A 13,048-nucleotide genomic window follows, 5' to 3' on the forward strand; every position below is an offset into this window, starting at 1 on the left:
AACACACACTTGCTGTGGGTTGCGCTTCGGTCGTCGAGGGCCGCCGGCACCGAGTCCGTCTCGCAGTCGGCGGGACCTCTCGTCGTCGCTGAGAAGGCGGTCGAGATACGGCGTGCTGGAAGAAGCAGAAGGAGGTCGATCTCTCAGTATACAGTGAGACCTGGTCTTTAGATATGATGAGTTGCCCTCTTGGGGATTTATTACTGAGACTAAACTATCCCTCGACTCGGCATGAGTCCCTTGACGTAGTATTTGTGAACCTTGGGAAAGTTCACGAAATCATCAACTCCCTATCCCTCCCTGGCTGCTGGAGCGGCCGTCGGGAAACCATGTTGATGCAGTTTGGCCTTCGTGACAAATGATTCAAGGCTCTTCCGCGACTGGTTGATATTGACAGCTGCGTTCCCGGCTCCTCGAGCATGGGAGAGAGTGAGAGAGAGAGAGATGGGCGCCACGAGATTCAAGTCTAGTCGCAGATTCAAACTGTCCGGCCCAACCCGCTCTCAGCTTTGATACGGCCCCCCAGAAAGAAGAGCCGCAGCGGGAGAAACACCCGATGGCTGGAACCGCCCGAGAAAACCTGCTTCCTTTTGGAAGCAAAAGGATTGCTTCTCGGCCGAGTGGAGGGGTCAAGTCTACGCTTTCATCACAAGCCGGGCTTCTGAATATCGTAGTTGCTGTTCTGAAAAAGTCTGACAGCTCAGGTGGCTAGGTAATCCCATGATTCTCGATCAAAGTCTCCGGTTGAGCCACAAAAGCTCCAGAAACCGCCCGTTGAGTATGGCACTTTGAGCTGTGATAAGAAATTTCGACCTTTTTTTCCATCCGCAGTACTCAGCCATCGTCCTTGATGGTCTTCATCGGCGGTGGCGGCGGCGAGAGGGGCGAGGTGGCCTCCGTCGTCGTGATTTCGAATCCCCCGTTCTCCTTCGCCCGGCGCCGGCTGCGCGTGCTCGTCGGGGACGTCCGCCCGTCGAAGATGCGGTCGCTCTGGATGGACTGCCAGATGGGCGACAGCGACCCGCCCGTCTGCTCGACGTCCGGGAGCGCCAGCTCCGCCGGGTTGCCATTCTTGTTCCCCCGCGTCCCCCGCGCCCCCGGCGCCGACGTGCGGTTGTTGCTGTTGCTGTTGCCGCTGCCGCCGGCGAGGGCCAGCGTGGCCGAGGGGATGCTCTCCGGGCCCCGGCAGTTGCAGGTGCTCATGCGGGTGAAGGCCAGCAGCTTGTTGAGGACGACGAACTCGACCTTGAGCTTGACGCTGTAGACAAAGGGCTTGCACATGGTCTGGATCTCGAACTTGTCGCTGTACTCGAGGATGATGAGGCCCGTGTCGAGGACGAAGACGACGGTGAAGAGGGCGGCCAGGTGGCGGACCATGTTGGTGACGGCCTTGGGCCGGATGGCGCTCAGCGGCTTGAGGCTCTTGTAGCCCTGGTAGAGGAAGAGGGCGGCGATGACGGTCTCCTGGACGGTGAAGACGACCAGCTCGACCTTTTCGTATATCTTGAAGGGCCCGGCCCACTGCTTGCCGACATTGTTGGCGAGGAAGAAGATGACGGTCTCGGGGATGTGCATCGTGACGGCGTTGAAGACGATCATGGCCAGGACCAGGCGGATCTGGCGCTGGCTGTGAACGACGAGATGGAGACGCGACCACAGGACGATGGCCTGGCCCGTGACCATGGAGTACCAGGCCAGCGGGATGATGATGCTGGAGGCGAAGACGGCCTCATGGTAGTAGCCGAAGTAGCGCAGGACGAAGGCGATGACGTTGACATTGATGCCCGCGTTGGCGACGATCATGCTCCAGAAGTACCTGCCCCGCCGGCGCTTGAACGTGGTGAAGATGGAGAAGAAGATCTCGATGGTGTTGTAGTACGCGGTCGCGGCGAAGGCGATCATGACCATCGCCTGGACCTGGGAGACCGAGATGGTGCCCGTCTCGCCGGCCATCTGAAAGGGGATGGGGGAATCGGATCTCGGTCTCGGTCTGTTTCTTTAGCCACGGCGGTGGCAGCGGCGGCCGAGGAGGAGGAGGAGGAGGGGGAGGACTTGGTCGTTGTTCGACGGCTCCGGTCGTTCGCTCGTTCTCGGAGGCATCATGGGACCCGGGGGCGACCGAACGGGTTGGGGCTACGACGCAAGACGGGATGGAAGATGCGATGGGATGCAGTTTTCTCTCTCTCTCTCTCTCTCTCTCTCTATCTATCTATCTGCGTGTGTGTCTCTCTCTCTTCCTCTCTCCCCTCCCTACCGAAAATAGGGCGGGCTGGGCTGGAACCATATGGTCCAGTCTCTTAAGAAGACGCGGACCGTAAACTTGCGAACCCCGAGCTGGACCACTGCCGCCAACATCACACCACTTCACTTCCAATATTCAGTAGAGTTTTGGCCGCCACTTTGCGGGAAAGCTTATCTGATACAAAGCTGCCAATCCGCGTCTCGCCCGTGAAACCATCACTACCGCAGGGGGGGGGGGGAGGGGCCGGTTAGCGACCCGCTGACTCGGTCGACACATCGGCAAATGGGGGAAAAGGCATACGGAAGTTGAGGGCGAGTAGGCGTACGAATCATCCGTCGCCGAGGATGGAATCCCAGTGCAACGCTGCGCAAACTCTATACAAGTGCATACCCTCCCTCCCTTGCTCACCCTTCGGCGTACAGTACAGTACACGTGGAATGAGAAGGTCGAGCCAAACGACTCCCCAAAACTGGCTTTTCCATTTCATCCGGAACCCCGAGCCGCACGTGGGCGATGCTGGTGGCATCTCATCCTGGGGGTCGTTGAGACAGCAGTCCGGATCGGCTGAGGCCAGTTGACTCCTGGCCGAGCAGTGCTCGGCGGCAAAGTTCAGACGACACACACGTGTTTCCAGAATCCCGGGAAACAAAACAGTACATCGTATGGGACCTGGCAGGCTGAAACCCTAGGCTTCTTTTTTCGCTCGCTGGGTAGGGGAGTACGGATGGCGGGATTAGGAAACTGACGTATGGCGTCGGTAGATCATTGCGCTGTTCTGCTTAGTTTGACACGAGAGGAAGAAACACTGGTTCGTGGCTCCCGTGAAGTATATAAGGCCGGATTGTATGAGGCCGGACCACATGAGGTCAGAGACGTCAGCCACCCTTGATGCTCCGGACGTGAAAAGTTGCCGGCTCACTTGTGAGAAGGTGAAGTTCAGCCACGAACGCCGTTGTGCATCTTGTAATTCCTGCCGAGTGAGTCTCTCGATGCAGTGTGGGATTTTTTAACCGGGATACAGTTATATAATACGTCTCTTATGACTAAAAGCTTGAATGGGTTCAAGTCTAGGTTAGGACTTGGCATTGGAGCCAAGAGTCAGTCAGTCCCCTGGAGCGTCGCCTGCTTCTTTTGGCCACGGCACGAAGGGGCCATGCTGGGACGTCTTCAAGTTTGTTCAATACCCCTTGAACTGGATAATACTTGGGAGCCTCGAGCTAAACCAGTTGCTCGTGTCTTTTTCTGTTTCAAGTCGGATCGGAGACTTGACCTTGAGAGCTGAAAAGTTGGTCGTTATCATTCCCGTCTCCATCGTACAGAATATCTCCATCCCCACTATCATTGGTCGTAGTTTTGGTGGTTGCTGATTTGACTCGATTCATGGACGGGTTTCAAGTGCCGTCCCATCCGTGCCGGTGGGATCCCAAGCATCCAGGTTTCTAGCTGCGAATCAACCATTCCTAGACGAGGACATTGAGGCAACTACCTACCAAATAAGGAAGAAAGATCCGACGAATGTCTATATTCGTGAGTACGAGAGTTCACATTAAGCCTTTTCCTGTTGATCCCTGACGTAGTTGTTCAAACTCGTTTGGATAATCGGGTCGAGTCGGCAGTTGTTGACATGAGCTAAAAGTTGAGGGTGACAAGTCTCTTTACATGAAGCTATCAGAGAGACATTGGGCGTTGTGTCTGTCTACCCGCCAGAGGGCAGAGTGATCTGTTCAGCGAATGATCCCACGACGACCAGATTCCAAAAATTGAGCAAATTCTCATCTTGACAGGCAACAAACATCAAGCATGTAACCCGTCTCACATGTCTTGATGCCAGAACAACGTTTCGAAAACAGGTAACAGAGTCGTTGGTCTCATCAAATCTAAATCTAAACCCTCCTCGTTGCTACGTACAATACACAGACCAAATTCTATCGTATGGTCCCCCCTTTCCACTTCCTTTTTTTTTTCTTTTTCTCCCCCCATCTTCTTGCTTCCTTTTTCTTTCACTTTCGCCTTTTGTCTCTCACAAATTGCTCCGGATGGCTACGTCCTCCTTGGCACAGCAGCCCTGGTTGCCTGTCGTGAGCTGAGAGCCGATGTCCTTGTTCGAGGGCACGTCGAGCGCCGGGTTACCCGTGAAGAAGTCCGAGGGCGTGATGTGCAGCTGCAACATCTCGACGGGCCTACACACACATAGGTCGTTAGCAAAAAAAATGACCCCCCCACCACCATAGGTAGTTACGTGTCAGAAGCATTCATCCAAACTTACATCACCGGCCAGTCCTCGACGCGCGGGTTGTGGGTCAGCCCGAAGACGCTCCATACCACGACGTCCTTGTCCAGGACGTCCTCGTTCCGGTCGGCCGCGTCCTTGACGCCGCCGACCTCGGCCTTGCTCTGCAGCGTGTACCGCCCGCCGGCGTAGAGCTCGTGGTCCCGGTACCGCGTCACCCAGAGGTGGTGCCGCGCGAACAGCGCCCGCCGCGATTGCACGCTGTCTGGGTCCGCCAGCAGCAGCTGCGTCGGGGGCGGCGTGATCTTGTATGCGACGGGCTTGCCGCTGACCGGGTTCGTCTTGGCCGCGTTCTGCACCTTGAAGACGCGGTTGCTCATCGGCGCCGCGTCGAAGCCGCCCGAGGTCGCAATGGGCGTCCGGCGCACCTCGTACATGTTGCCGTTCGGGTTCGTCCGCGGGTCGGCCCGCAGCGGCAGCGACTCCTCCTGCACGACCGTGTTCTCGTGGCCGTCGACGGACGGGTCGATGCGCACGCAGAAGACGTGCTGGTGGTTCTGCGCCAGCGCGCCGGGGCTGACGACGTTGCCCCAGGGCGCCGTCTTGCCCTCGTCGATATTGACGACGGAGACGATGCCCGTGGCGCGCGCCTCCACGACGATGCCGGCCGCCTGGTCGAACTTGAAGTTGAAAATGTACTCGTAGTTGGCGAGGGTGATGATGAACTGCACGACGAGCTCGCGGCGCCGCGTGACGACGGCGCGGCCGGTTCGCCAGTTGGTGTGCTTCCAGTTGATGCCGTTGTCCTGCTCGTGGAGGCAGATGACGTTTTTGGTCTCGACCGCGTTGCCCTTGGCGTCGGTGAGGACACCGTCGAAGTACTGATTTATACCATGAGCATCATACTATGTGTGTGTGTGTGTGTGTGTGTGTGTGTGTGAAGTGAAGGACTTGGAGAAGGAGCCTTCGCTGAAGACTCTAGTCCTTTGTTATTCGTGTGGGATGAACGCACCTTGATGACACCGAGACAGTCGCAGCCCAGAGTCAAGTTGTTGACGGCATTACCGAGGCCACCATCACCAAAGTCGAACGCCTGCTTGCGATGAAAGGGCGGCCGAGGGTCGGCATATGGTACGGTCTGGTTACAAGGATGTTAAGCGTTTGTCCTACCCCAGATCCAATCTTACAGACAACAACGGCAAGAGACTCACCATGTCGCTCATGCTGAGACGGTACATCACCGGACGGCCGTCGTACCGGACATCGTGAATAACGGCGCCCTCGCGCGGGTTGAAGGTGACGCGCATGCGCCACTTCTGCCACTCGACGAGGTTGCCGTCCGTCACCGAGAAGCTGGGCCCCTCGGGCTGGACGACGGTCAGGGGCTTCAGGTCCGCGCGCGTGCCGTTGGGCAGCAGCTCCGGCACGTACTCGCTGTCCCGGCAGTGGTCGACGACGGTGGGCTTGTGCGTCTTGCCGCTGAGGGCGTCCCCCTTGCCGCCGGTGGCGAGCTCGTCGATGCGCACAATCTCCTTGGTGCCGGCGTCCATGACGGGGATCAGCGGCAGGGGGTAGGCGTAGAAGTTGGAGTCCGGGTTGCCGCTCCGCGTGTCCCGGGCGAAGATGAGCGCCTGGAAGAACCGCGTGTCCCCGTCCGCCGGGTCCGGGGCGCCGTACGGCCACGGCTCGACGACCACCTCGAAGCCCTCGGGCAGCTGGAGCTCGGCGATCTTCTCCTTGAAGAGTGCCGAGCGCTCGACGGCCTGGGCGAGGGTCTCGAAATCATATCTATGGGGGCGCGCACGCATATGCATGTCAGCAACCTCTTCCTTAACGCGGGGTGCATAAGCCAGGGGGGGCAGGGGGGGGGGAGAGAAAGGACAAACGTACATCGTTAAGCTCGCCTGGTGCTCGGGATCAATGACCTTCTGGTCGACGACCTTGCCGAGGTCGAGGTCCACGACGGACTCGGTGTACTGTACTTTGCTGGCGCCGCCAATGACATCGTAAAAGACCTGGGCGCACCTCGCCGGTCTCGGCGACGAAGCTGTGAGTTTGCCCGAGTGCTCGAGGTCGAGGAACTTGATGACCTCGGCCTTTGGCGGTTCCAGCACGTAGAGCTGTCTGAAGTCGAGGACGGATCCGGGATGGGCGGCAAGGACGATGTCACGGGCCCGGTTGGTCTCTGCCATGGACAGAGCCGACAAGGGATGTGGGATCGAAGCCATTGTGAGAGGTCAACGAGCAGGGGGGGGTTGGGTTGGGTGGTGGGGATCCGATGAGTTGTGTGTGTGTGTGTGTGTGTGTGTACCAGACAATGGTAACCTGGTTGATAGGAGGGTGAGTTCCTGGAGACTGAGCACAATCGCGTCGTTTATGAAGGTTCGGAAAGACGGAGGATCGACTGACAACTGCTCTGAGACGATCAATCCGGTTTGGCTGGCTGGCTGGTGTCCGAGACAATAATAGTAAGACAGATGGATGTTCCGCGAGCAATTGTCCTGTTAAATGGAGTCTCAGGGCCGCGTGGTTTTGGTTGTGCTGCCGGAAGGGATTCCGAACGACGATCGCGGAACAAGCCTCGGAACGCCCGGAACTGCCCCCGAGTCAAGAACTACACTACACAACCACCAAACCCCTATCGTTTCGTTATCTCTTTACCCTGGCCTAGATAAGAGGTTCCGGGGGGGTTCTTGTTTTTAACTTGAGAAAGTCAGCCCTGGAAAGCCTGCTAAAGACTCTCGTGATTGGCCACTGATTATAACAACTCTGGTGATTGGATCTGCCCGTGAAGATAAGATGCCGGCAGCTGCGTCCGTGACGGGATGTCGTCTCCATTTCGGGGCAGCCGGGGCTGCGGACTTATACCGTCTAACGGGTGATAAGAGCAGTTGGTTGTTTCTCGATGTTGTAACGTAAAAAAAGTTATGGCGTACATAACGCGAGAATTCGCCCAATACACAGGGATCAACTCGGGAACATTGTACGAGAGACAGCAGCAAAGTCTAGACTCTCGGAGCTTCAGTTGACAATGGACAACGACATGAAGAAAGACGCCGCGGCACTCGAAAGGACCGGCTCCCAGACGGGGGCCCTCAACGGCAACGGCAACGGCAACGGCAACGGGAATGGCGACGACGACTACCGGCTGGCCCAGCTCGGGCACGCGCAGGAGTTGAAGAGACAGTTCTCCCTGCCGGCCCTCGGGGCGCTCTGTCTCTGCCTCATGGCAACCTGGGAGGCTCTGTCGACCGTCATCGCGCCGGCCCTGCTGAGCGGCGGCGCGCCTTGCCTGTTTTATAATCTGTAAGACGTCGGACATGCGTTTCCCCTGTTTTTTTTCCCCCTCGAAAACTCTCTGCTGGTCTAGATGGATTCTGACTTTTTTTTTTCAATTTTTTCTGTGTTTCCAGCATAGCCTCCACCATATGCACCGTCTGCATCGCTTCCTCGCTCGGGGAGATTGCTTCGATATACCCGACTGCCGGAGGTGAGACAACTCGCAGACTTTGATTCAACAGACCGTGAAACTTCCGGTCTCAGAGAGAGAGAGAGAGAGAGAGAGAAAGAGAGAAGTGGAAAGACAGAGAGAGTGAAAGAGTAAAAGAGTGAAAGAGAGAGAAAGAGAGAGGAGTGGGCAACAAACACAGACACATTCAAGACTGACAACCAAACCACAGGCCAATACCACTGGGTCGCAGCCCTCTCCCCGCCGTCGACCCGGTCCGCCGCCGCCTTCACCACCGGCTGGGTCTCCGTCGGCGGCCAGGTCGTCCTGACCTCCTCCGCCGCCTTCGCCGCCGGCCTCCAGGCCCAGGCCCTCATCGTCCTCAACAACGACGGCTCCTACGCCCCGGCCCGCTGGCAGGGCATGCTCTTCTACTGGGCCGTCCTCGCCTACGGCATGGCCATGAACATCTGGGGCCACAGGCTGCTGCCCTCCGCCAACCTGATCGCCGGTACGTACGACAACGCAACCGTGTCCCGTCTTTCCTTGACCCCTTTGATAGTGTTGTGTTGTCCTCTTCAAGCTTCACACTCAGGACTGCTCACTAACTGACAAAAAAACAAACCCAGGAGTCCTCCACGTTGTCGGGTTCCTCGCCATCCTCATCGTGCTGGGCGTCATGGCCCCCAAAAACAGCGCCTCCTTCGTCTTCACCGAGTTCGTCAACTCCAGCGGCTGGGAGAGCGACGGCGTCTCGTGGCTCGTCGGGCTCATCAGCGCAGTCTACCCCTTTCTCGGGTATGAACCTCTCTCTCCTATTACCCCTTACACCTCCGCCCCCCCCTTCTCATCCTTGACCCCTTTATCTTCGTCATCCATCCTTGACTCTCCTCCTTCACCCTCCATCCTCCATCCCCTTTCCACAAATTCCAAGAGCATAGCCATAGCCACAGCCGTTTCCTAACGACCACCCCGCCCCTCTCCCCAGCTACGACGCCGCCTGCCACCTCGCCGAGGAGCTCCCCAACGCAAGCCGTAACGTGCCCCTCGCCATGGTCGGCAGCGTCGCCATCAACGGCCTCATGGGCCTCGTCTACGGCACCGTCCTCCTCTTCTCCACGGGGCCCCTCGACGCCCTCCTCGCCACCCCGACCGGCTTCCCCTTCATGCAGATCTTCACCGACGCCACCCGCTCCCTCCCGGCCGCCACCCTCCTGTCCCTCCTCATCGTCCTCACCGCCGTCGCCGCCACCGTCGCCGGCATCACCTCCACCTCGCGCACCCTCTGGGCCTTCGCCCGCGACAGGGCCACCCCCTACGACCGCCACCTCGGCCGCGTCGACGCCCGCCAGCAGATCCCCGTCCACGCCGTCGTCCTCGTCACCGTCCTGCAGATGCTGCTCGGCTTCATCTACCTCGGCAACACGACCGCCTTCAACGCCATCCTGTCCATGGCCATCATCGGCATGTACTCGAGCTACATCGCCCCGATCGCCTACATGATGGCCTACGGCCGCAGGACCCTGAAGCCGTCCGACTATGGGCCCTTCAGGCTCGGCCCCGTGCTCGGCCCCGTCCTGAACGCCGTCAGCCTCGTCTGGATGGTCGTCGTCATCGTCTTCAGCACCTTCCCCTCGGCCATGCCCGTCACGCCGCAGACTATGAACTACTCCGTCGTCGTCATGGCGGGATGGCTTCTTTTTGGCGTCGTCTACTACGTGTCCTTTGGCAGGCACAAGTTCGAGGTGCCATCCGTCAGCAACGTCGTGACCGGTATCTCCGTCTCCGCGGATGTTTGATGTCTATTGTTCTCGGATAGCTTTTCTGTTTTATTGGGGGGTAGAGGGGGGGGGAAGTTGGGATGGTGATTATAACGCTCTTGGAATAGGCCCTCATTGAAACATTGTTTGACTCTCCTCACAACTTTCATATGCACTTATATCAGCCCCTGAAACCGCCGGGAAATCTCCTCCGGATCCCCAAGTGACATGACCTGCTCGTTGCCCCCTGCAAAGAACCCCACGGGGAAGTCCGACGGCGCCGGGTGACCCGCGTTGGCGTGCCCGAACGCGTCAAAGAGGTTCAAAAGGTCATTCCCCATGTTGTACATGTCCGGTATGGACCCGTCCGTCGGGGGGCCCGTATCCCAGGCGTCCCACAGGCCTTCCACCCTCCTCCCCTCTCGCTCGTTGACGCCGGCGTTGTGGTGATCCGGCCCGTTCGCCTGTGCCTCGGTCGTCGAGTTCATGCTGCCACCGCCGCCCTCGCCGCTGCCGCCGACGCCGACGCCGACGCCGTTCTCCGTCCCCCGAGAACCGTTTTCCCCTCTGTCCGGATCGCCGCCCCGCAGGCCCAGCGACTTGATGCCGGGCATGAGACCCCTGATCGTCCTCCACAGCCGCCGGCTCGCGTGGCCGTGGCGCGAGAAGCCCTTGACCAGCCGCGCGGCCCGCAGGAACGTCTCCTTGCACGGCTCCGCGAAGACGCCCGGCGCGTGGCACACGGCCAGCAGGATCACGGCCAGCGCGCTCATGAGGAAGTAGTTGAATGCGTTCTGCTGCCGCGCGTAGATGTCGCTCGTCTCGCTCAAGTGCACAAGCACCTGGATCGTGTCCAGCGCGATGTCTGTCACAAGCCGCGCGGCCTGCATGTCCGCCTTGATGCTCGCCGTGCTGAGCACGTGGTGCCGGTGGATGAGCGTCCGCATGTGGTTCCCGCGCAGGTAGAGCAGCGTCCGCAGCCGGTGCACGCTGCGCGGCTGGACCCGCGGCGCGAGGCCCAGGCGAGGGTGCCGGAGCTGCAGGTCCTCCGGAATCGAGCTGAGCCAGTTCAGCGTCATGAAGTCCAGGAACGCGACCGTGTCCCGGGGGATGAACTGGGACGGCGACTCGAACGGCGGGAGGGCCTCCCATACTTTGGAGCACAGCCTGCCATACGCGACCATGCACCGGAGATAGGGGTACTCATCGCCCTTCGAGCTCGGGTATCAGCATCGAAGCGAACAGAGGAACAAAAAAAGACAAAAACAAAAAAAAAACAGGCAGAGGGGCCTCACCGGTTCGGGAAGCTCGGGGTCGATGTCTCTGTCGATGAGCCCAAACGACAAGCTCGTCCCGAAGCTCCACCGACGATCCAGCACGTAGACACACCAGAAACACCGCAGGGCCAGGTCCCGGTCCTTGGGGTCCTTGAAGTTCTCCATGAGGATCGCACGGCGGTGCAGCCCGATCTCCAGCACCTCCCTCCCCGAGATGCCGATCGATCTCCAGGCCAGCAGCTCCTCGCCACAGTGGAACCAGTAGATGCTCTACTCGCGAGGTGGTCAGTCAACGGCTGTCGGGGAGAAGGCATGGCCGAGTCACCAGGCTTTAGGTAAGGGGGAAACTCCCGACGGGTCATGTTCGAGAAACGTACCAGCATGGTGATGATCTGCAGCTCCCTCAGATCGATGGACGCCTCCCCGGAGACACGGCAGACGACGGGCTCCACCGCGTCGATCAGCTTCGTGCTGATGGCGTTCTGCCCCTGGGCCTCCATCACAATGGACGTGGCGATGGCGACCTTGACAATCTGGACTTCCTTGAGCTCAGCCTTGGGTCGGTGATCGCCCGGGGACACCGGGTAGGCAGACGGGTTCTGCAGGTGTCTCGCGTAGTCGAGAATATGCTCCAGGTTGGCCGAGATCTCCCTCATGTTGGTGAAAGGGTAGACGGACTCGATCTCCTCCTGGTAGACGTCGATCAGCCGGAGGACCTCGTCGAACTCGAACGTCAGGAGGGCGTCTTTGTCGAGATCCGTCGGCGCCGATGCCGCACGGCGGTCCGGGGCCTCGGACGGCGCCCTTGCCGAGCCCGCGGGAGAGGCGGACCGACTCGTGGGCGAGGCGTCGCGCGTCTGAACGGGCACCCGTGAGAGAGACGACTCGGCGATGCGGAGGCTGTAGGCGGACCTCGTGGGACCGACGAACTGGGGTTCTCTTGGCTCGCTGGGCCGCCGGTTCGTCTCGCTTGTGTACTGAGGATTCGGGTGCTGTGGACCGCCGAGCGTGGCCGGCGACCGCGTGTTGATGTGCGCCATCTTGCCGGTGAGTTCCCGAAGTGACGACGTCAAGGCGGTAACCTGTTCGCGGAGGATGGCTACCTCAGCGCTCAGGTTCCTGTACTGAGTCCTGTCGTTAACGGTTTTATTAGCACTTGGGTTTGGGTTGTCTTGAGACGTGGGTCACAGGCGTCACCGTACGGGTTGACATGCTCATCCCTCTCGTGGGTAAGCTCGCGCTCTCTCAGCGGCGTCTGCTGCGGCCCGGGGACGAAGACGCACTCGGCTCCGTTGGAAAGACATCGCTGACACGCCGTACGATGGTCTTCTCTGATGCACTTGAGCTTGCGCTTCTTGCACTCATTGCTATCGCCCAGGGAATCAGTCACCTCATGCTCGTGATGGTGCGCTTCTGTCGCCAACATATGTCAAACAAGACTCTCTCGGATGCCATCCATACCAGGCTACAGGGGTGTACTTGGCTCGTTTGGACCGCTGGGCCTCGCCAGATACAGAACCAGATGTGGATGCAGGGGCGGCGGCGCGCTTCTGCGCCGATGCGGAGCTTGGCGCCGTTGACTGCGGCGTCATGGCCTCCGTCGTCTCGGGATCCGGGGCCATGTTGCGCTGTGCTTTCGAGCTCCACGGAACAGGTCGAGGTTGGTCGGAATCGGCGGGCGACGTGGGTGATGATGGAAAGGAATCGTTCCGAGGCCATGAGGGGGACGGAATGCGCGCGTTCCGGCCGATGATTAAGAGCTGCTTAGGGTACCTACCCACCTACCTAGGTAGGTACACACACGCTGCTAACTAAACTAAACCATTTTGGACATACCCACCTAAAGTACCTAGGTTGGGGCCACCGGCACTGGTAACAAACAGCAAACGCTTACTTAATAAGACAGAGAAACTTGTCCAACTAACAGTTGTCAAATCGGCCATCCATCCGAAATACCCTGGGGAAAGTATAGGCTTTGGGTGGGATGTAAGGTATTTATTCCCTGTCCTCGGCGAAGCGCCCCTGGGCTATATCATAACGGCATCTAAAGACAACTAAAGACAGCTAGCTAAAGCTCTAGTTCCTCAGACC

The 13,048-nt window shown here is 59.1% G+C and overlaps 4 protein-coding genes across 4 annotated transcripts; 1 reads left to right on the plus strand and 3 right to left on the minus strand.

The window, feature by feature from the left end:
- Positions 1-167: 167 nt before the first annotated feature.
- Positions 168-2,237, minus strand: CDEST_08736 (uncharacterized protein). Its single transcript, XM_062924895.1, has one exon. The coding sequence runs from the start codon at positions 1,951-1,953 to the stop codon at positions 835-837; it is 1,119 nt and encodes a 372-aa protein (XP_062780946.1). The 5' UTR covers positions 1,954-2,237; the 3' UTR covers positions 168-834.
- A 1,862-nt stretch (positions 2,238-4,099) lies between these two features.
- Positions 4,100-8,341, minus strand: CDEST_08737 (Putative copper amine oxidase). Its single transcript, XM_062924896.1, has 5 exons — positions 6,363-8,341; positions 5,684-6,260; positions 5,485-5,610; positions 4,509-5,353; positions 4,100-4,422 (listed from the first exon to the last, which is right to left on the minus strand). Exons 1-5 carry the CDS (start codon positions 6,698-6,700, stop codon positions 4,263-4,265), a joined length of 2,046 nt encoding a protein of 681 aa, XP_062780947.1. The 5' UTR covers positions 6,701-8,341; the 3' UTR covers positions 4,100-4,262.
- On the plus strand, positions 7,504-9,719 carry CDEST_08738 (Putative amino acid/polyamine transporter I, amino acid permease; the record flags this gene model as incomplete). Its single annotated transcript, XM_062924897.1, has 5 exons — positions 7,504-7,778; positions 7,886-7,962; positions 8,153-8,431; positions 8,550-8,718; positions 8,909-9,719. The coding sequence occupies 5 exons, from the start codon at positions 7,504-7,506 to the stop codon at positions 9,717-9,719; spliced, it is 1,611 nt and encodes a 536-aa protein (XP_062780948.1).
- A 137-nt stretch (positions 9,720-9,856) lies between these two features.
- CDEST_08739 (uncharacterized protein) lies at positions 9,857-12,579 on the minus strand (the record flags this gene model as incomplete). The annotated part of the gene is made up of 5 exons (XM_062924898.1): positions 9,857-10,891; positions 10,976-11,227; positions 11,335-12,088; positions 12,160-12,324; positions 12,419-12,579. 5 exons carry the CDS (start codon positions 12,577-12,579, stop codon positions 9,857-9,859), a joined length of 2,367 nt encoding a protein of 788 aa, XP_062780949.1.
- Between the last annotated feature and the right edge of the window lie 469 nt (positions 12,580-13,048).

Source organism: Colletotrichum destructivum, chromosome 5 (assembly GCF_034447905.1).
Source record: "Colletotrichum destructivum chromosome 5, complete sequence".
In the NCBI taxonomy this organism is placed as follows: Eukaryota; Fungi; Ascomycota; class Sordariomycetes; order Glomerellales; family Glomerellaceae; genus Colletotrichum; species Colletotrichum destructivum.